Consider the following 20,074-nt stretch of genomic DNA (forward strand, 5'->3'; position numbering starts at 1 on the left):
AATGGACGCCTCAGGTTCCATTCTCCTCCCTCACCTGCACCCCTCAAGACAACTACACCTTTATAAGCCACAAAGAGAACCAACTTATGCTGTCACTGGGATAGAAACCCTAGGAATTCACCACAAATCCACCACCATGAGCAAAAGCTTTGTGCAAAAGTGTGCTGTAGGTACATGGAGCTGTTGCACCAACCTTCACCTGACCTGTTGTTTGATAAAGCCACTCTCTTATGCAATTGACTGGTCCCTGCAATAAAAGGGGGATTTATTGTGGAGTACCTGAAATACACTAATGTTGGCCTTTTGTTTCTATGTTTTCCTAGGCAATCACTCAGGCGTGGTTTTGAGCATCAACTCCAGAGAGATGCACAGTTACCTGGTTAGCTGATATTTGCAGCTGAACACAAAACCCAAAAGACTCTTCTCTGTACCGTTTTATTTTTCCCTGGAGATGTCCCAAAATTGCAGATATGGCTGTAAATGCTGATGGAGAGGAGGTTTCTTATTGGTCCTGTGGAAAAAAGCGTCCATCATCAGTTACCAAGGGCGAAGGACAATATGTCTTGTGTTCACTCTGTGGCCTGGGAACTCATTACAATTGAAACTCAAACTATGGTAGCAAATTTGTAGCCCTAGGCACCTTCAATGCCACCTTATTTCTTTTCTGTTTATGCTCTATTTCTTTATGTTTATTTTTAGAATGATTGACTGTAACTTTTTAATTATATTTTTAGTTGAGGTATTCAGCGGAAGGCTGGGAGTCTTCAGCCCAAAAAAGGTGATTTTTACACTAGTGACTAGACCAGAACAGATGGTTTGATCACAATGACAAGTTTTTTAGGAGGCCAAGTGTTTCTGTATGGGAAGGGACTGAGGGAGAGAAAAATGCACTCCTAGTTGAGACAAGCTCTTAACTTAAGACAATCTAACAAATTTAGGCTTAGGTCCTTCTGAGGATTAAAGGAAGTAAAATGTTAATTAGTATATCTCATAATATACAATAATGCTCTTGTAAGTGTAGCAAGTCCTGACAAGCTATCAGCACGAGTATCTCCCCCCAGTCCCATCACATGTGAAAGAAAAACACCAGCTTGATGCTATTTCCAGACCAGGTGCCTTCACTTGTGGACAGTCATTTTAGTTGCTCTTTTCTCCTGAGTGAGCCCCCCTAGGGTGATGGCAGCTGCCAGATGAGTTGTCCTGTTAAACCCTAGGCAGGTGGCCTGTCTCTTCTTAAATTTCCAGAGAGTGTAAATACCTCTTTTACGTAGCTTTCTTTTTATTGTTATTTTTTAAAAACTTCCTCTAAGGGCAGCGGGGTGGGTCAGAGCTCTCCTCTGGGAAGGGCTGGGTAGCACCACCATCTCCTTCCCATGGCATCCCTGTTTGGAATTTCCTCTGGCTCTTTTCCCTTGCTGGTGGGAGTGGGCAAACCCTAGCCTGACCTTTTCCGCTTGGATTGGTTTGACAATCCAAAGGGTCATGGGGATGATGGGAAGGGATTTAGAGCTTCCTGTTTCCTTCCCATCTCCACAGGGTGTCTCAGTCCACTGCCCCCTTTTTCTGCAGGGAGGGCAGGGGAAGGGCTTCTGGAGGAGCTGCCTGCAGAACGGCTTGTGAGTTGGGCCCTTGTTTCCTAATCCCAGTTTTGTGAGTTGGGTCAGAGTTTCCTAGTCTTGACCTCTGTATCCCCAGGGAAATGGCAACGCAGTGAATCCACACTCCTCTTGTCTTTTCTCTTTGGTTTATTTTAGCCATGTAGAAAAACAAGTGTGGTGTGGTGAGTTCAAATGTCTGGCATCCTGTGTGTCACAGCTGCCTGGGATTAGGATGCTTCTCTCAGAAACCTATATAATCTCTTCACTTTTTGCCTTTCATAGAGAATAACTTGTACTCACTGAATGTCTTACTGATGGTAGTGACAAGCTCACACACACCTTGTTTAAGAAGGATACAGATAGCGCATCGTCCAGAATATGCAAACAGAAAATAATGGATGCTAGTCAAATAGAAAAGAACTGTCTTAAAATCGGTGTGTGCATTGGAATCATTCTTCCATGTAGCTGTGAATATATTATCATCAAATGCAGCAGTTTGAAATACAGTAATTCAGTGTAGTACTGTAGGCTCTCATAAACCCCATAGGATGTATGTAAAGCACAAGAAAACCTAGATTATAAACTTACTGTAAGGAATTAGGTGGAAAAGTTAGAGTGAAGATTCTGAAACTGCTCAGGAAAATAATTACAAAAATTCTAAAATTTCTGCCTATTTAGTTGTATAGTGCCATGTAAACTTATTAACAGAGAAGCAATGCCCTAGCTGACTGTTGTATGCCAGACTGCGGAAATCCAAGGTCTTAAATGTATCTATCTGAGTCTGGGTTTCTTGAAGAGAAGTGCATATACAAAATGTGCTGTGAATTGGAAACTCTTGGGATCATTGCACCAGTGGCTTTCCCTCCTCATCAGCTCCTCTTGCTTTTTCTAGTGGAAATAAGCTGGAGCAGAGAATAAAATAGCATTGCAAACATCTTACTTGTTCCTGTGAAATAAATCTGAAATAAGTTGTTTGTATAGGGCAGGTGAGTGGCAAACCAGCTTCATGGACAAGGAACGGGATGGAAGCTCCAGCTTGGAGTTGTTCTCGCATGGTTAGTCTGATTGGCAAAGGGCTCTGTTGGAACTGGGTCACACATCTAACTTACGCTTTAACAGCTACTTTTATACATTTAATTCAGGGTGATTTGTGTCTCTGATCACAGGAGTCTTTTGGAACACGCTAGAATATTTAACTGCTTGGTACTCTAATTAACACTTAGCACAATTTAGTGCCTGTAACAATTTTTTCTGATGCTTACTAATTTGATTCATGCAGCACTCATGTGAGGTTGGTTTGTCATATCTTAAAAACATGGTTTTCTAAAGACATGTTGGTATTGCCATAACTGTATTAATAATACCCAGCAGATAATAAAGGAAGCCTTTGATTTCCTCACAAGAATAACTTTAAAATGAATTATTTTAAAACTGAGAAAGTACTATTACCATTTTTTTGTTCATGTTGTCTTGGTTTATCTGTAAATGAAAAGACTCACTAGTGCTAGTTCTCAAATCTCTTGAACTACATCCATGATATCTTAACTTTTTATCCTTTATATATGTCTAAAATCCTGATACATCAGTATTCAGAAACACAGAGTTGCTTCTATGCACAAGTGCTAGTCACACACGTGTGCACACACACATGCAGTATTTGTACGTATTTTAGTTATTTTTTTTCGTGGGGAAGGGTGATGTGGTGGCCAAGAAGCAGAAGATGACTGTCAGATACCTGGATTCTGTACCCAGACGTTGAGCAAGTTGCTTGTCTCAGTTTCCCCACCTATAAGATAGGGCTGATAGTAATTACCTACCTCACACAGCTATTGTGAGGCTAAGTTAATTACTGTTTGTTCAGGATCATCGGAGTGAAAGAATTTTGTGAGCATAAATTATTAATGGTTTATCTTTCTTTGTTTTACTTGTAATTATCACTGTTCTTAAAAGTACTCTACTGAAACCAGCTGCAATTAGGTATAAATGTTAAAAATGCATAATCCAAAAAAGGTGCATCACTGGTAAAAAAAGAAAAAAGAAGGTAATTTTATTTAAACACTGCTATTGGAACATACTGTTACGTGGTAGCACTGCAACATTGGCTGTGATTTTGCTGTTACACACTAGTATTGTCAACTCCTCTGCATTGTTATTTGATAAAAAACCTTATAAAAATGGGTACAGTGGTATTTATCAGCACTGATATTGAACTATACTGAAACCCAAAAAACTGGCAGTGTATTGGCCTCATTGGCCTCTTTTGGCCTTCTTAAAATCTGGTGTATTTGCAATTTCAAAAACACCCTGTACTTTTCAGAGTGCTCCAAGCAGTATGATCTGAAGCATTCTAACAGACCCATCAAGATTTACAGCTGTTACCTTTGCTTTCTCTTTCAACATTGAATGTTTTATATGGCTTTGGATCAGCCTGTCCATATAAAGTACTCAGAAATGCTCAGAGGACATTTAGGGAAAATGCACAGAGTGTTAATTAATTTTTCAATAATATAAGCAATATAAACCAGTGCATATTTTTATACTCTGTAGAAGAGGGTGGTGGAAATGGCTGTGAAGAAAAAGAAGGTACCAGCCTGAGGCGAGATGTTGTTATCTATAATTCACATCCAATTTCTTGGAACTCTTTTAAGATATTCTCATTGAATTATATCCTTCTTGATGAGTTTTCTTCTTTCAATGACCAGCGTAATGAGGAGTTAGCTGTTTATTCATATAAAGTAGATGATTTGTTAACTAACTGTCCTATAGAAAAAGACAAATCAGTGCTTTGCCATCAGTAGTTCCTAGTGCAAAGCAAGTTTCAGCTGACATGAGTATCTGTGTTTTCAGACCAATGAGACATTCCTTTAGTGGGGAGATTCTACTGCTGTCTGCTGTATCTTCAATAGAGGTCAATAGAATGAAACTGCAGTAGTTTCCATCCTCCTTACACAAAGACATGCTCAAAGAAATGTGTGGGAAAAAGAAAATCTTTATAATAAATTAAATACATGCATTTGGTTGCAGTAGCTTTTTGATGATGAACCAGAGGTTCTGATAAGTTTTGAATTTCTAGTGTTATTTCAAGTCAATGTTTCTAAGTAGATAGAATCGATGACAATTTCAGTCATAGATTTTTCCTATGTTTTCTATTAAAAAGTTTTGTAATTTTTCATTAATGAGACTTCAGGGGAAAAGAGAGACTAAAAATTTTATTTCGTTTCACAGCCCCTGCCAGCTGGAGTTATTATAGTTGTTTTATTGTATATTGATTGATACCACTGTATTGTTTCCATCTTCATTTTTATTTCAGCATTTTAGATGAAAGTAAGTGCCCATTTCTCTCAAAATATTGGCTTTCCACCAGGAAGAAATTTATAAGCATTTACCTTTATAAATCTTGATTTTTGAGATGCAAAATTCTGTTTTGTCTTTTAAGTCCATCCAAAAAGCTGCTCCCTGGCTCATTTTCTCTGTTTTAGTCCCAGTTGCATATTGCTTCTACAACTTTCTTGGAGACTGGCACATAGCCAGTACTAGTCTGAGAAAATCTAAAACTTTTGTTAGAATGGGATTTAATTGACTATAAGTAAGGTCTGCTCAGATCATTTTCTTAATGTTAAGTTTGAATTTTCATGTTCCATATTTCCTTTCAGTATCTTAGCATTTGCCCTCTATGATATTTAAATGTATTTTTATTCCTGTGATGTTTTTGACTTATTTTTAGACTATAATCATCAAAGTGACAAATAACTCAGACCCCCAGTTAGCTTTTGCAATTAATAGCCTAACCCTGCAGTCTCTGGGAAATGTCAAGCTGTGCCCTCTCAATGTTTTAATCTTCTATCCCAAGCTGGCCCTTCTACCCAACCGATCACCTCAGCTGCATTGGCTCCAGTTTTCTGTGCACCCTCGGACTGGACGGGGTGCAGAAGGGTTGCTCCATGTTGAGATGGCCCAGAGCTGCCCATTTTCCAAATCTGGATGGGAATGTCATGCAGACAAAGGTTTTTTTGTTCTTGCTTTTCAAGTGTGTTGCATAAGCAGAGAGGATCCATTATTGTGGAAAGAAGAACCTGTAATGGTACTTCAGGCTGCTCTGGAGGCTAAAGAATGCAGCCTCTTGGAATATTTTTCCATTGAAATTGATACGTACAGCGAGTTAGTTTCATGATTTTTAATATGTGAGGTCTCATTTCTGTAAGTCTTCAGTCCCAGCTTTTTTCCTCCTGTTAAATGGAGTAGCAAATTACTTAAGCTATGAATTGTGGAGCCATGTATGACTTCCATTCTTTTCATCCCTTTCTTTTCCTTATGTGAAGCTTGTCAGCATTACTGTTTCCAGCTAATTTACATGCTGGTAGCTGAAATGATCTTCTGTAAGAGAGTATCTAACATAAGAAATACCGGAAGGCTTAGAAATATGTACTCTGAAATGCAACGACAGAGCTGTGTGAAAAAATCCTTATCAGAGAGCTGTTATGGTTTGCATTAAATACTTTTTAATAGTATCTCTAGAAATACATATTCTTAATTGCAAACTCTTTGCCTTTCTCTCCTTCCAGATTGATTTTCTTTCAGAAGCAACATTTACTAGCCCTGAAAGGAAGTGCATTCTTTCCCTTACACAAGTAATTTTGCTTGATATTATTTCCTTGCAACACTTGCATTTCACACAAAATTCACCTGTATTGATCAGCCTTGATTTCTGTGTTTCTGTAGAATTTGCATCTTTACACTGATTACTTGCAATACAGTGGACATAAAGCCCTGTTGAGCAGCAATAATACAAGTGGCAGTACCTGGCACTGCTTAAATAATATGCCTTTTTTGCATGTATTTTTAATGGTATGATGAGTATATTAATCACCAGGAAGGCCAGGCCTTCCAAATAACTTCCTTAGCATGTCTTATATTTCTATGTTACTAATTTTAGCCATATTTTGATACTAATATTTAGTTCTTTCTGACAGTGTCTGCTCTTGCAGATCAAAGCAAAAGAATTGGCTTATTCACTTTTTAAAAGAAGTATTAATTCACACTGCTTATTGATTAAAACAGTTTAAAACGGAAATCTTTCTGATATGGTGAAAGAGATACTTTTTAATGAGGACAGCTCATATAGGAAAACAGCAGGCTTATATCCATGTGGCTTTTGAGATATTCTTGTTATGGATTCTGAATAGAAAGGACTGTGCAGAAGAAGCAGAACCCCAAACATCAGTAATATGCACATAGACAGTTTGCAAATGGTAAAACTAGTCCAAAGGAGAATATTTTAATACACCACCTCTATGTCTCAGATTCACATCAGGACCTTTAAATGGTTAAAATGACAGAATATCTTCACAAACCACATGCCCAGGGAATTGCCAAATTCATTGGATCCATATACTTGTGAATACACTCCTCTCTTTGGGGATAATCTTTTGAGATGCTGAAGTAGCAAAGTAATTGTTCAGGAAGTCACCTGCATTTTTTAACACTTCCAAATTGTTGGTGAAACTTTACAGAAAAAGAGCGCCCAAATTTCCACTCTTTTTCTGTATCTTCTTCTTCCCTCTTTTGTTCTCTTTCACTATTGCTGCTGTTTGTGGCTCTGCCTTGCCTGGCTTCTCCATGTATATGTTCTCTACAGTCCACTTTTTCTCCCTTGCTTTTTGTTCTATGTTCCTGTCTGTGTTTTTATTTGGATATGCACCCTACCATGTCCTGACCGATAGCAAGAAGAATCACAATCTCTTCCCCATTCCTGCATCTCCACTAAGCTCTGCTGTATTATCTGGGTCAATGATGTTCCCTGTGCTTTGTGTCACTGCAGTCCATACTTCCTGTTTCTTTCCCACTTTAGTATCTTTTAATCCTTTCAGCTTTAATTTTGTCTCTCATTTTCTCTAAATCTTCCTGGAACTCTTATCTTTTGCCTTTCAAGAACTTCTCTCAGATGTTCATCCCAGAGAATACATGCTTCTAGTTTGAGATGTGGATGAGTATTATACTCCCTGAAAGAATAAAAACCAGCATTTCCTCTCTCACCAGTGTATATATTGATTTTGCCATTGGTCTGTAGTGAAATTATATATTTAATTGGCAGAGCTCTATCTGTTATCTCCCAAATATCTTCCTCTGCCTCATTTTGGGTTACAGTCTGGGACAAGGTGCTCCCGTGAGTTTCCTGGAGCACAGCAAGGGGTGGCTTGCTTTGCCAGCCTTGCAGTCTGGCAGGTACAGAATTGCAGCAAAGTTGGGTAGAGACACTTTGCCAGACCATTGGGCTGCATTTGTATTTCAGTATGGGAAATGCTGAGACCTAACCTCAGACACAGCCTTTTAGAGAAATTGTTACAAACCAAAGCTGAAGAATAGGTGAAGTAAAGAGAATCCTTTGTTAATAGAGGGTTGGGAGCAATTGGAGTTGACAGGTTTATGGAATGGGTCTGTGTGAAACCTTTTCTAGAGGCCAGGGAAAATGGCTTGGATTCAAGTTCCATAAAACACAAACTTAAGCAAAGTCACCAGCTAGATTTGGCAGAATTGTCATGCTGGAGGAGCTTGGAGAATTTAGTGGGAATAAGATCACTGAAAAGCTCAGCGGTATCTTTGAAGGGATGCCTGTGTTAGGGAGTGTACGTGAGAGAGATGTGGGAGGGAGGGGACCACAAGACTAAACAGGACAAGGAAAAACAGGGAGAAAGTCAGTGCTACCAGTGTGTATGATTTTACCACACATTGTTGATTTTGTTTTGCTTAAGCCTTGAAGCTTACTTTAATTTGTAATGGCAACTATTTTTAGTTTTGTTGGTTGCACGCAGAGACTTTAAACCATGAGTCTAAATTGATGCAGCATGAGGAACATGCAAAATTATCACCATCTCTACCCGTAATTTAAGACAGATCTGGCTCACAGCAGCATTCCACCTGAGGTGCATGGAAAAGATATTGCTTTTGGAGCCAAGATGCCTATGTGTGCTCCAGGTGATTGTGGGTCATTTGCTAATGGTGTTCCTCCCTAGCACAGCACTGAGCTGGGAGACAAGGGAGAAGAATTATTTTATAGTCTGCATCTTGCATTTATACTGTTTAAATGTAATTTGCTGGAATGCCTCTATGAACTGTAATTTTATAATGTTTAAAGAAGATGAATGGAGTTGGTGTAGCATTCCTGAGGGTAAACACCAGTGACTGGAGTTTACTGAACATGTGACTAGAAATTTTAATTTTAGGAACAGAGAGTTCCTCCATTTCATATACACACCAGGCCTTTGAGTACAGATCCTTTTTTTCATTTGTCACTGACAGGCTGTGATTGATTTCCTCATGGGTGTAAAGTCATAGTTTGCACTTGCTGCAGTGCAGAAGGCCCTGGAAGGAAAACAATCAAATGGAGAAGTATACCTGAATTCTGCTCTCTTGATCCCAGTCTTGTCTAAGTTGCTTTTCTCTGATTGTCATAAAGCCAATAAACTGGGCTGATGTCAAAAGGTGATTAACTAATTTTCATCCTCTTCTGTGTGGTTGAGAAAAAATAAATACAAGAAGTTTGCAGAGGAATAGTGGATTGGAAGAGGGTGGGGAACTTAATCATCTGTCAGAGTACTTTGGGAAACTTCCACTTTTTATGTTTTACTTACCACTTATTTTTACAAATATGTACAGTTCCTGTGATTTACCTTTCTGTTAAACTTTGATAGGTTTCTTTGCAGAAGGTGCTTTTAAAGAATACCACCCTAGTGCATTGCAACTGTGGGTTTAGGAGGCATCAGGTATTGCCCTTCCTCACCTAAATTAAATTAACCTAGTATAATTGCTCTGCATTTATGAAGCAGCACTAGGAATATTGCTTCATCCTATATTGGAAGAATATTTGGAGAGATGAGAGTTGGAATGAGAGAATTTTCCTTTTTAAGAGTAAAGGATGGAATTACAGTGCATCCATGGCTGCTCCAGCACAGGTGGTTGCAAAATCTCTCAGTCCAGATTCAGACAGCTAAATATAGATTCTGCTGGCATTACTCATGAAAACAAAAGGACAAAAACATGGTAATTTAACCAAGCCTAAATCATATTTAGTGGCTAATTAGAGCTGCAGCTCTTGGTAGGTATATGAAAGCCAATAAATAAAACTAGACTTGACATATGTCTTGTGAAGATTCACAAAGCATTTCTCGCTACCCTGTTGTTTATGTGGAACATCATTTATGTGGCATTGCACGGCCAAATTCTACCCTAGTTTATGGCCATGCAGTTCCACAGACATTATCAGTTCAGCTTTGTGTTACAGAAGAATTTCTTCCACGATGAATTTGAAAAGCAACTGCAGGTTAAAATCAGTCTTCTCAACTGCACCTGTGCTTACACAGGTTACTGACTGATTTCCATGGTAATTTTTACTCCCATGGTTAGCATGAGAGTTCTTTGGATAGATTTGTAAGCTAATTACAACCAAGGTAGAACTGAATTTTTTAACTACTTGTGACCACTTTGTCAGCAAATGCTTAGCACTGTGTCCAACCAGATTTTTCACCCAGGGTTTATTCCACTCCATGTGAAGGCTCTTAGCAGTCATCAGTATGCTATAACCCCTACCTTTAACATACATGACTACACAGTCCTCTCCTTCTGCCTTTGCACATTGTAGTATTTTTGAAAACAGAACATGCCTTCTCCTTATTTTGTTTCAGGTGACCTTGGCTTTAAGCAGGTTTCTTTGTATACAGTAACAGGGCTCAAGTGAAGAATGAAATAAATCCATAACTGGTGCATTGTCATAAATGGGGAAAAGTGTTATTTGTATATTTTTGTAAATATGTAACATTTAATGGCAGTTTTGTAGTGACGTGCTGTTTTTGAGAAAAAGAAACAAATATATGTTTGAATATGCTTGACGTAACACTTAACTGTGATTCAGTTGCACAAGTAATAGCTTAATCAAAAAGTCTTGTGCAATATGTAGTGCACACACATAACCAAGTATCTGTTAGTGATCCACAAGCAAGTTTTTGGCAACTTTTAACAATGGTGATGAACTGTGCAGTACAGATTATCACGGTCTCTTTCAGCTTCCAAACATGTAGCAGGCAAACTACTGTATACGTACCTGTGTACTCCACTGCATCCAAAGGTATGCATTTGTCCTGAGAACCTGCACTCCAGGTTTTTCTTTAATAAAATTTGGTTCTAAACTATCGATTGCTTTGTTTTTCTTTTGAAGCCTTTCATGGGGTTTGTGGAGGGGAAATAGTTTAACCAGTCCCCAAGAGTTTGTGTGTGTTCTGTCAGTAGTTAGCAGCAAACTACTCAACTCAGCAACACTGAGCTCAAAGGCTGCAGCAAACCTTCCTCCTCCTCTTTAGCCACTCCATCCTCCTACACCGCAGCTCGGCTCCATTCCTGGGGAAAAAGGGAAAAGTCCTTTCTCTTTTTCTCTGGGAGTGGAGTTGCTCCACTAGTGGAGGGTGACACCCTGTGGTGAGACTGAAGCCATGCAACTGCTCTTCTAGAAGTCACTGAATCAGAGGCTGAACATTTTTGTCTAGCTAATGAATTCGTAGATTTCAGCCTTGATCTCCCTGTAATAGAGCGCCATCAACAGAAGAAAATCTATATGTGTTTTGCCCTTACCATGCCTTTATTCCAATCTCTTCCATTTACATTGGCTTCACACAGTACTTACTCCTTGTTTATATATTTTTTAATTAATTGTCCTTCCTTTATCCCACTTTCTTCCTAAGGAGTTGCCTGTGCTGTAGAAGCTGCATTCTTTTTGAAAAATTGAGGGGTCTTCAAGTCAAAATTAGCCCTTAAGTTAGCTGTAGCTGTGTGCAAGGATCAGGCCCTGACTCAAAATAAAACTGAGCTACAAAATATATGTAATCATACATAAAGCCAGCAAAACAAAAATCTTCAGAATTATGCCCACTGGACATGCCCAGCTAATACACAACATATTTATTTCACTCTGCCTACGATCTTTGGAATTGAAATGCAAAATTATGTACTGTATTTCTAAAAAGTCTTGGCCATAATGTCCTAAGGATTTTCTCCTGTTGGTCCTGGCATTCTGTCTTTGCAAAGGTCACTGAATTGCTAAAGTCAGAATATGCCTTGCATCCCTACAGACTGGGAATTCCTTTCCTGCATCAAAGTTTTGAGATGAGCTGCTACTGGTGTAGTTTATATTTTGGGTTGGAATAGAGTTTATGGTCTGCTGAGAGGTGGTGGCTGCTGTGTAGCTTGGTACCTTTCCATGGAAAGCCTGACACTGGAAGAATAAAAACTTGATGGTTTTTTTCACTGTCTGTTTCCCACAACAGGGAAGAACAGAGGTGTTGCTAATTGTTGTGGTTGTGGATGTGCAATGTGAAGTCTTATTAGACCTCATACCAGGACAAAGCAGCAGCATGAATTATTATCTACCAATTTTTTAAAATGCCTAAAGAAATTTTATAGACTACAATGAAGTTTTAATAGGATAAAAAATGGATTATTTATTCACAGAGTAGCTGTATTTTGAGGATCTGAAGATGGATAAGTAAAAGGAAAAAGAATTCAAACAAGATTAAACTGAATTTTCTCAGCCTGCCCTAGTTCAGCACTTTCTCATAGTGCCTGCTGAAGGACCTGGCAGCTGGAGGAGCACTGTGGTGTGGGCTGTCTGACCCTACCCTGTGGCACACCAGGATAAATGTGAGGCTGGGTTCAGGAATGAAGCTTGAGGCTTCCCCTCCTCGTGTAGCTCAGCTAGGAAACATTGCAATGTGTTTGTCACTTTAGGTTCTCTAATCCTATATTGTGGCTAGCTGAGACTTTAAACTGCAATTTATCTCTAGAAAAGCAGATGAATCTCAAGTGACATCTCATTTTCCAAATTTAGTCTCTGATATAAATAAAAACAAAACTCAAAGAAATTCTAAAGTCTCTAATGATGGTCCAATAGTTCTTACCAAGGTCAGGAGTGAGAACAGACACAGCCAAGCTGTTCCCATAAATGAGACGCCAAATAAAATTTGCTAATACTTAACCTACTGTACTTAAGGGCTACTGTACTTCAGAAACAGATTTCCATGGGAAAAAAAAATAATTTCTTCACTTCTGTTTCCTTTGCTGTCCTCATGAAAGTCATATTAATTCCTATACTATTTTGAAGCTTAACTCGTATCAACATCATATAAGTCATGTCTCTATAATGGAACTTCTGAGGCATAAACAGCAGCCAATGTTTTTTCCTGTTTTCCATTAAGACACTGACTTCTTTTCAATGTTTTTGTGTTATGCTTTAAAAGATGTTTTGCTTTCTTATGGATTCAGCTGCTGTGGAGAAAATATTGCTGCACTGTGACCCTCTTGGTTTTCTAAAGGTGAAGCAAAGTACTACAAATGCTGCTCGTGTATTTTGAAAGTGATAAAAGGATCCATTCTTGCCATTAAAGCATCATACCAAAAGCTGATCTCAAAAAAATTCAAAATCATCAGTTACATGCTAAAAAGCTAAAAAAGTAAAAGTTCTAAGGAATAATTCAGTGACAGCAATTAACACTCTATTTAAAAACTTAACAATTAAGCCAGGAATTAAGCTTATGTTCAACTCAGGACCATGGAGCTGGTTTACTGGTTCTACAAAATCTCACAGGAAAATTATTCCCTTGTAATCAGATTACTGACAAAGAATATCCTTGATAAGACTTAATTTTTGCAGATACCTAATAAATTGAAAAGGAATAATTTTGCATTGCCTTGATCTTAAGACAGATGCTTGCTTTAGAAGTCAAATTGAAAAGAACGTGATACATTGCTTTATAGAAGGGAATGTTTTTGTAACCGCTGGGGTGAAAAAAAAATACTTTTCTGTGAAAGAAAACAGCTTCATTTATCGGTAGCAATATGTCACGGGAGCAGGGGAAAGCACACAGACACTTAAACAGAGCACACTTCCAGCCTCCCTGGAGCTGGACTTCATATTGCTTTGAAGCAGGGAGCTTTGTGTTCGATAGCTCTAATTACTTTTTGCCACGAATTTTGTTTATCGTTTATGGACCCATATAAGCTTTTAGCATCAATAAAATTCTGTGACAAGTTCTGTAGCTGAATTGGGCAGTGAGTGCAAGCACCTGTGAGCAGTTTTGCACCTGCTCATTAATTTTGATACCCTCAATATTTGTACTGTTAGTGGCAGGGACTATTTGTTTCCCCATTTTTATAACCTGTTAATACAGTTCCCTCCTCAAGATTATATTTTTTTTCACACTGGAATGACCTTATCTTTTTCCCTTGAACTTCACTGTAATATGAATAGTATTTGTCCTCGTCTGAAGGGGTTGCTGTACCATAACCCAGCGAGTTTATCTATATATGGCAGTCAGTGGCCAGACTTCAGAAAATGTTGCATAGGTCCAAAAGCAGATGATTGAGGTACCAGCAATGCAGGAGGTCTTCTTTTTTTTTGCCATTTGCTTCTGCAAGTTGTGTGAATCAGACAGAGCCTAGAGATAGTTGCTGCATTTTAGACCACAGGATTATTGCATGGTTATTTTTTTATTTTTCCTGTTGTGTTTTTATTGTAATTTTTGTTTATTTTTTGTCTTGAATTGTTGTTACTATGCATCACATGGACCTGTTTAAACTCCACTACAGAAAGGAAACCAATTAACTACTTTAGAATATTGCTTCCCTCAGTCTGGGAAAATGAAATGTATATGCTATTTAAGCTTTCTACTTCGTAAATTTGGTAATAATTATGGTGTAATAGGAGCAAGAGCAAAATCTAAGAAAAGCAGCAAGGAGTAATTACAGCTTAACACTTCTCAATCTCATCTGTCAGTCATCTATAAGGAATTGCTACATTCATCTTTAAGTAGCCTGATAATCAGCTCAGTTTAATTTTAATCCACTTTCATTTCTTAGAGGTAATTTGTAATGTTTTACGTATTGCATAATTTATTAGTGGAGTTGACATCGAAGCAAACTGGCGCAGATGCAACAGGCAAGCAGGAAGTGCTGCTATGAGCTCTAAATACATTGAATTCCATGTTCCATTGCCAGGAGAGTCCTTAGGCTGCATTTAAGTTGCAGAAGGTCATCACTCAGTTAAATGGGGATACAACCAAAAAATACTCATGATAATGTCCAAGCATTTTTCAACTGACTGGCACAGGAGAATGGCTCTCAGCTGAGGTTGACTATTGCCAGAGGCCTGCTAAGAGGCCACCAACTTCTTGAACTGACAAACACCAAGGAACAACAATGCAAAGCCTTTTTTTGACAGGTAACTTTATTAATAATGGTCTTGGATCTGTCGCACCTACCAGGTGCCTGTCTTTTTTCACACTTTGCAAGACTTTCTGAAGAATAAACTAGAAAGGCAGAAAGTTAGTTGAAGCTACTAAGACACACATTTGAAGGTGGGTCTATTTTGAACTTTTTTTTTTTTAACAGAAGTTTCAATGAATGTGTGTCAAAAAAACTTAAATACACTGAGAAATACAGTAGAAAGGCTATATTTACAGTCAATTCTAATGGGCACTGCCAACATATCCAATAACAAAAATAAAACAAAACCTTTTTTTTCATGTTTCTATCATGCTTTTTTTCACAGAGATTTTTTTTTAAATATGATTTTGTTTTTTAAAAAATACAATAAGGAAATAATTACATTCTTAATATGAGAACATTATCATACAACATACACCCTGGGCCAATTAATTTGAAAGTGTCTAACAAAACTTGATACTAAATTAATATTCTCCATTTGAAAAATCAAATTGCCACAATCATCTCATTTAAAAAAAACACCTTTGATCCCCCAAAGTTATGATCTGGGTTTTTTTTATAAAAAAAGCATCACCCATTAAAAAGAACAAAACCAAACAAACAATTTTAAAAAAGCACCTGGTACAGTAACAGGCATTTGGTGAGGAAGAACAAGTGTAACATTTTCTTAAAAGACATAGAAATGGTTCAAAAATATGAGTTTTCCTTTAAAACAAAAGTAACGTTGCTCTATGGCTGAGTTTGCCTGGTGATCCTGAAATCTAAAAACGGTGAAAGTACAAGCTCTGTGGCTCTTTATAAAAAATTGTGCAGCAATAGTGCTATTCAAGGCAACAGAGCACATTTCACAGCACCAACTGTGGTCTACAGAGAGGTTATTTCCCAAGCTTTTTGGTTTTCCCCCTTTCAAAACCTTGGCCATTATGTAGAATAGACTAATGGTGGTGGCTTTGTGGAGCCTTTGCTGGAGAAAGATGTTTAGTTTATGTGGCAGCCCCTGTGCAGCAGGCACTACAGGGGCTCAGGGTGCTATAGGTGCTGAGGGGCAAAACAAGATTTTATCCCAAGAATTTTTATAAAATTAAGTGTTCTACAGGTTTACTTGACCCTGAATCAGTGGTAGAAGACTGATAACTAACTTCTTATCATGCTCCTGAGGATTTATTTACAACCCATGTGTTTAAACAGGAAGACTTGATTTCTGTGCCCTCCTGTGTGAACTTTAAATTTTGCACAGCTGCTGCAAAAAGGTGCTAAAGGTCCCCTTTGCACTGAGTTATGCTTTTATACTTCCTGTACCTGGCAGTACCTGTTCTGTTTCCTTTTAGCAATTAGCACATGCCACACTTCACACTGCACTAGCAGAGCTCAAGGAATGCTGCACCACCAGGGCTGGGGCTCCATGCACAACCCCAGCACCACACAATTTCTGTTTGCCTGGACATAAATGTGCACACATCTACCTCAGGCATAGATTAAAACCTGTCCTTGCCAAGGAATTTTTCTTTTTTTTTTTTTTTTACCATGGGATACAGGGGTGGAAAGAGACAATGCCAATATTGGGTAAACAACAGAAGTGATTTGGCTTTTGACTACTCTGCATTACTTGATGTGGGACCACTTCTCAATGGCAACAGTTACATCATTGCAAATGTTGACTAGAAGCCTAATTTGCATTATAAATATGTACAGATATAAATTAAATATTTATTGAAATATACAAATAAATAACTTAATTTGAAATAAAAAGCCTAAATGAACTTACTTTTGCTTCAAATTTGTTTCTGCTATTATTTATGGGAATTTGATGCTGTGTAGTCCATAGTCATACAGTATAGATTGTGCCCTCTAGTTAGAGAGTTAATAAGAAGTAGATGACCTAAACTAATATTAAAAGAGTGTGTTTTCAATGAAAACCACACTGACACTTGCTTTCCTATTATATCTGCATTCCTGTGGCACTTTGTACCAAGTAAAGTCACAAGAACCAAAGAGCCTTTTCTCATGCTGGGCCCCATTTCTACACTGCTAAGGTCAGTGGGATCCCTGGCCCTAAATGCATTTGGAAACAGGACACAGCCCTGTCTCCTGTCAGCTATCAGGTTTTTGATAGCTCTGTGCCTTCAAATCTCACAAGCTCCTGCAGGAAGCTCTCTGGCATCCAGCTCAGCTGAGAATCCCAGTGTACCCTCCAGGAGTTGCACACACCCATTCCTAAAGGTAAGAGATGATCAGAGATAATCTACAGGCTTGGCCATAAAGGGATATGATCCTTGATAACTGCTGTCTTGCCAATTTCTGTGATTTTAATTGCAGTCTTAACTAATTATCAAGACTCCAGCCCTAACATCTGTGATTATCTCAAAATATGTGTAGTATTTTTTTTAATTAATTTTATACTCCTCACAGTTGAGGAGGAAAAAAATCTTGAGAGCATGATTGAAAGCTCTCCAAATGCTTAAAAAAAATACCGAGAAAAACTTAGAAGAAGCCATCTTATTATACGTTCCCCCCCCATCCCCTCCTGATTTTTTAAAACCAATCTTGATAGTTTGAAGGGCTTCAGTGGCAATTTACTGCATATAATTTCTCATGAGTGACATGGATGGAGACAAAGGAAAAGAGATTTTTATAATTTTACAGACTAAAATGCAAGATGCTGTTTCCTAGTAAACAGAAATGGACTCCTGTTTGAGAAAATCCCCAATTATTTGTTAAACTGTTTATAAAAGAGTCTGAAAATCATCACCTTTGCAGTCCATCTTCCTCAAAATAATAGCTGAGGTCTGAAAAGACAAAGGAAACTAAGTACAGCAGTGTTCTATACCTCAAGTTTAACAATACTATATTATAAAAAATAAAACGAGACTGACTGCATAAGTTATTCTGAGTTGCCATTATCTGTTGAGGACTAATTTCAGTTACGTTTTCTTTTTCTTCTTCAAAATGTATAGAAAAGAAGCAGTATCTAAAAATAACCTGTTTGCCTTTTAAAAAAATCAGGAACAAGTCATAGTTCAAGAACATGACCTTTGAAAATGACTGGTGCTTCAGAACAGCAATAAAGAGAACATACAAAACCGCATTTGTCTCAAAGTTTGGCAGCTTTTTATCTCCCAATGACAAAAGCATCTGTCTAAAAAGTATCCAAAAAACGCTTCACCAATGAGTCATTGTCGTCCCAGGGAGGGCGGCGGCACTGCAGAGCTCCTGGGCTGAGCAGGCCTTGCTGCTTCTGTGAGCACATTTCTTCAGTTTTCTTCTGCCATGTGAGCAGCTACCAGCAAAGCCTCTGCTCATGAGTTAGCCCTGCTCTGTGGCAGAGCTCAGAAGGCAGTTTTGCCCTCTAAGAGTCAAGGTTTCACACCAGTCTTCAGCAGTGTTCAGGCCATCTGATGGACTATAGTTAACATGCTGGTTCTGTGCTATTTCAGCAAAGTAAACTTTCAACTGTGACTTTATGCTCCTTTTTAATTCCTATGGTTAGGGTTTTTTTGGTTTTCATTTTCTTTACCAGTGAAGTTGGAAACAAGGAGTTACAGCTAATAAAAAGGGGCACACGTAGTTACACAGCAATACAGTAGAGGGAATACACAGGCAAATTAGCGCCAAGCTACCATTAACTTAACAGAGTTATAAAACTTCTTATGTTTTATCACTTGATGTGACCTTTCAGGTGAGTCCTTTGCAGCCTATGTCTTGGTCTGTCGTAGGTAAGGCCTTTACGGAAAGTGAGTGGTTTTGGTATGTTTATGTTCCATTTTTCATCTCCCATTCCTGGAAAGGCGGGGGGGGGGGGGGGGGGGGGGGGGGGGGGGGGGGGGGAGAGGGGACAGGAAACAGATAAAGAAACTGTTAAAGAAATCAGGATATTTCACTGATGTCATCATATCTGCTAAGCCACAGCTGGGGTCAATAACAGTTTTTCCGTTAACTTTGCTGGATTCAGCCCACAAATTAGTTAGGGAATACTAACAAGTGTGTTCTGATAGTCTGTGCACAGCATCCACCCCTCCAAAACTATATACAGGAACTTATTTTCTAGTGCAGTGCAAATGAGCCATGTTTGTTTTCTGCAAAGGGGACTTCTGGAGCAATTCGCTCCCCACAGCTGGTGTAAAGCACTCAGCCCCCCTGAGTAAGGGAGAGGCTGATTTAAGCACACTCTCTAAATGAATTGTGTGAGACAGCAGGAAGCCCTCAATATCTCTCAGAGCTGACAAGTGATTGCTTTACTGCTCTTCAATTTTTTTTTATTATAAGACTCATGGCAGACACATAACTTGATGGCTAAAAAGAGCAACTTAGCAGAGAGACTAACATGCAGGGTTAAGAAAAACAAGTCAATTTGCATTGCATTTGTTTCCCTTAATCCAAATTAAGCTGTTGCTTGGCAAATTAAAGAAATTGCTTTGCCTTTCTGTGCCTTAGTTTCCCCACCTGTTAGATGAGGACAAGGACACCATGCACACCAAAACATGTAATCGATAATGTTTTCGTTCATATGTCTCAGAACAAGGTATTGCCATTTCTTGTGCCACATAGGTGAAAATCATGAGATTGCTACAGCTGAACACCCAGTTCAATATAACTTGCAGCTATCGAATGACACCGACAGCATTTCCTAACAGTACAGAGGAGCGGAAGAGCTGAAGCAAGATGGGCTCACCTTATGACATCCACACTGTACTACTCCCTGAATCACACCCTTACAGCCATCAGGAACTACTGAACAACCACAGAAGATGGCCTCTGGCTCCAGCAATCCCCTTGGAGGAGCCTCCCAGCTGCTCTTTGCCAGGCAGGGGGCTGCAGATTCCTCTCTGACCCATCTAGTCTACAGGCAGCCTTCTGACTTGGCTCCCAACCTGAATTCCTGAATTTAACACTCATTCCACAACATTTAAGAGCTCTGACTGAAAAACCATTACTTATGCACGTAAATAGCTGGTTTTTTATGCATGTAAATAGCTGTTTCTGCTGCTGAAAGCAGCAAGAGCATTAGTTTGGCTGGACAGCTGTATGACCATGACACCTCTTCGACTGCTGTAAAACAACAGTAAAGGTCACAGTTGGTGGCTGCTTTAGCAATATAAGGAAGAAAAACCCTTGGGTTAAAAGGTAGACAATAACTTACTTTGTTTCTAAACTGGTTAGGGTTTTTTAATTTGTTTTTGGGAGGGTTTTTTTTGGTTTTTTGTTTTTTTCATTTA

The 20,074-nt window shown here is 38.7% G+C and overlaps 2 protein-coding genes across 11 annotated transcripts in view; one reads left to right on the forward strand and one right to left on the reverse strand.

Moving 5' to 3' along the window:
- The window catches only part of SORCS2 (sortilin related VPS10 domain containing receptor 2), a 544,237-nt gene extending 533,455 nt beyond the window's left edge, over window positions 1-10,782 (forward strand). For all 6 annotated transcript variants that reach the window (XM_039550615.1, XM_039550614.1, XM_039550616.1 and 3 more), the window contains one exon: window positions 324-10,782. In XM_039550615.1, coding sequence (XP_039406549.1) covers window positions 324-388 — 65 coding nt within the window. In that variant the 3' untranslated portion in view covers window positions 389-10,782. The remainder of the gene's footprint in view (window positions 1-323) is intronic.
- A 4,070-nt stretch (window positions 10,783-14,852) lies between these two features.
- AFAP1 (actin filament associated protein 1) overlaps window positions 14,853-20,074 on the reverse strand; it is a 114,849-nt gene continuing 109,627 nt past the window's right edge. For all 5 annotated transcript variants that reach the window (XM_039550923.1, XM_039550921.1, XM_039550922.1 and 2 more), the window contains one exon: window positions 14,853-18,638. In XM_039550923.1, the coding sequence (XP_039406857.1) occupies window positions 18,612-18,638 (27 nt within the window). In that variant the 3' untranslated portion in view covers window positions 14,853-18,611. The remainder of the gene's footprint in view (window positions 18,639-20,074) is intronic.

The sequence above is a fragment of the Corvus cornix genome, chromosome 4 (assembly GCF_000738735.6).
Source record: "Corvus cornix cornix isolate S_Up_H32 chromosome 4, ASM73873v5, whole genome shotgun sequence".
Taxonomy (NCBI): domain Eukaryota; kingdom Metazoa; phylum Chordata; class Aves; order Passeriformes; family Corvidae; genus Corvus; species Corvus cornix.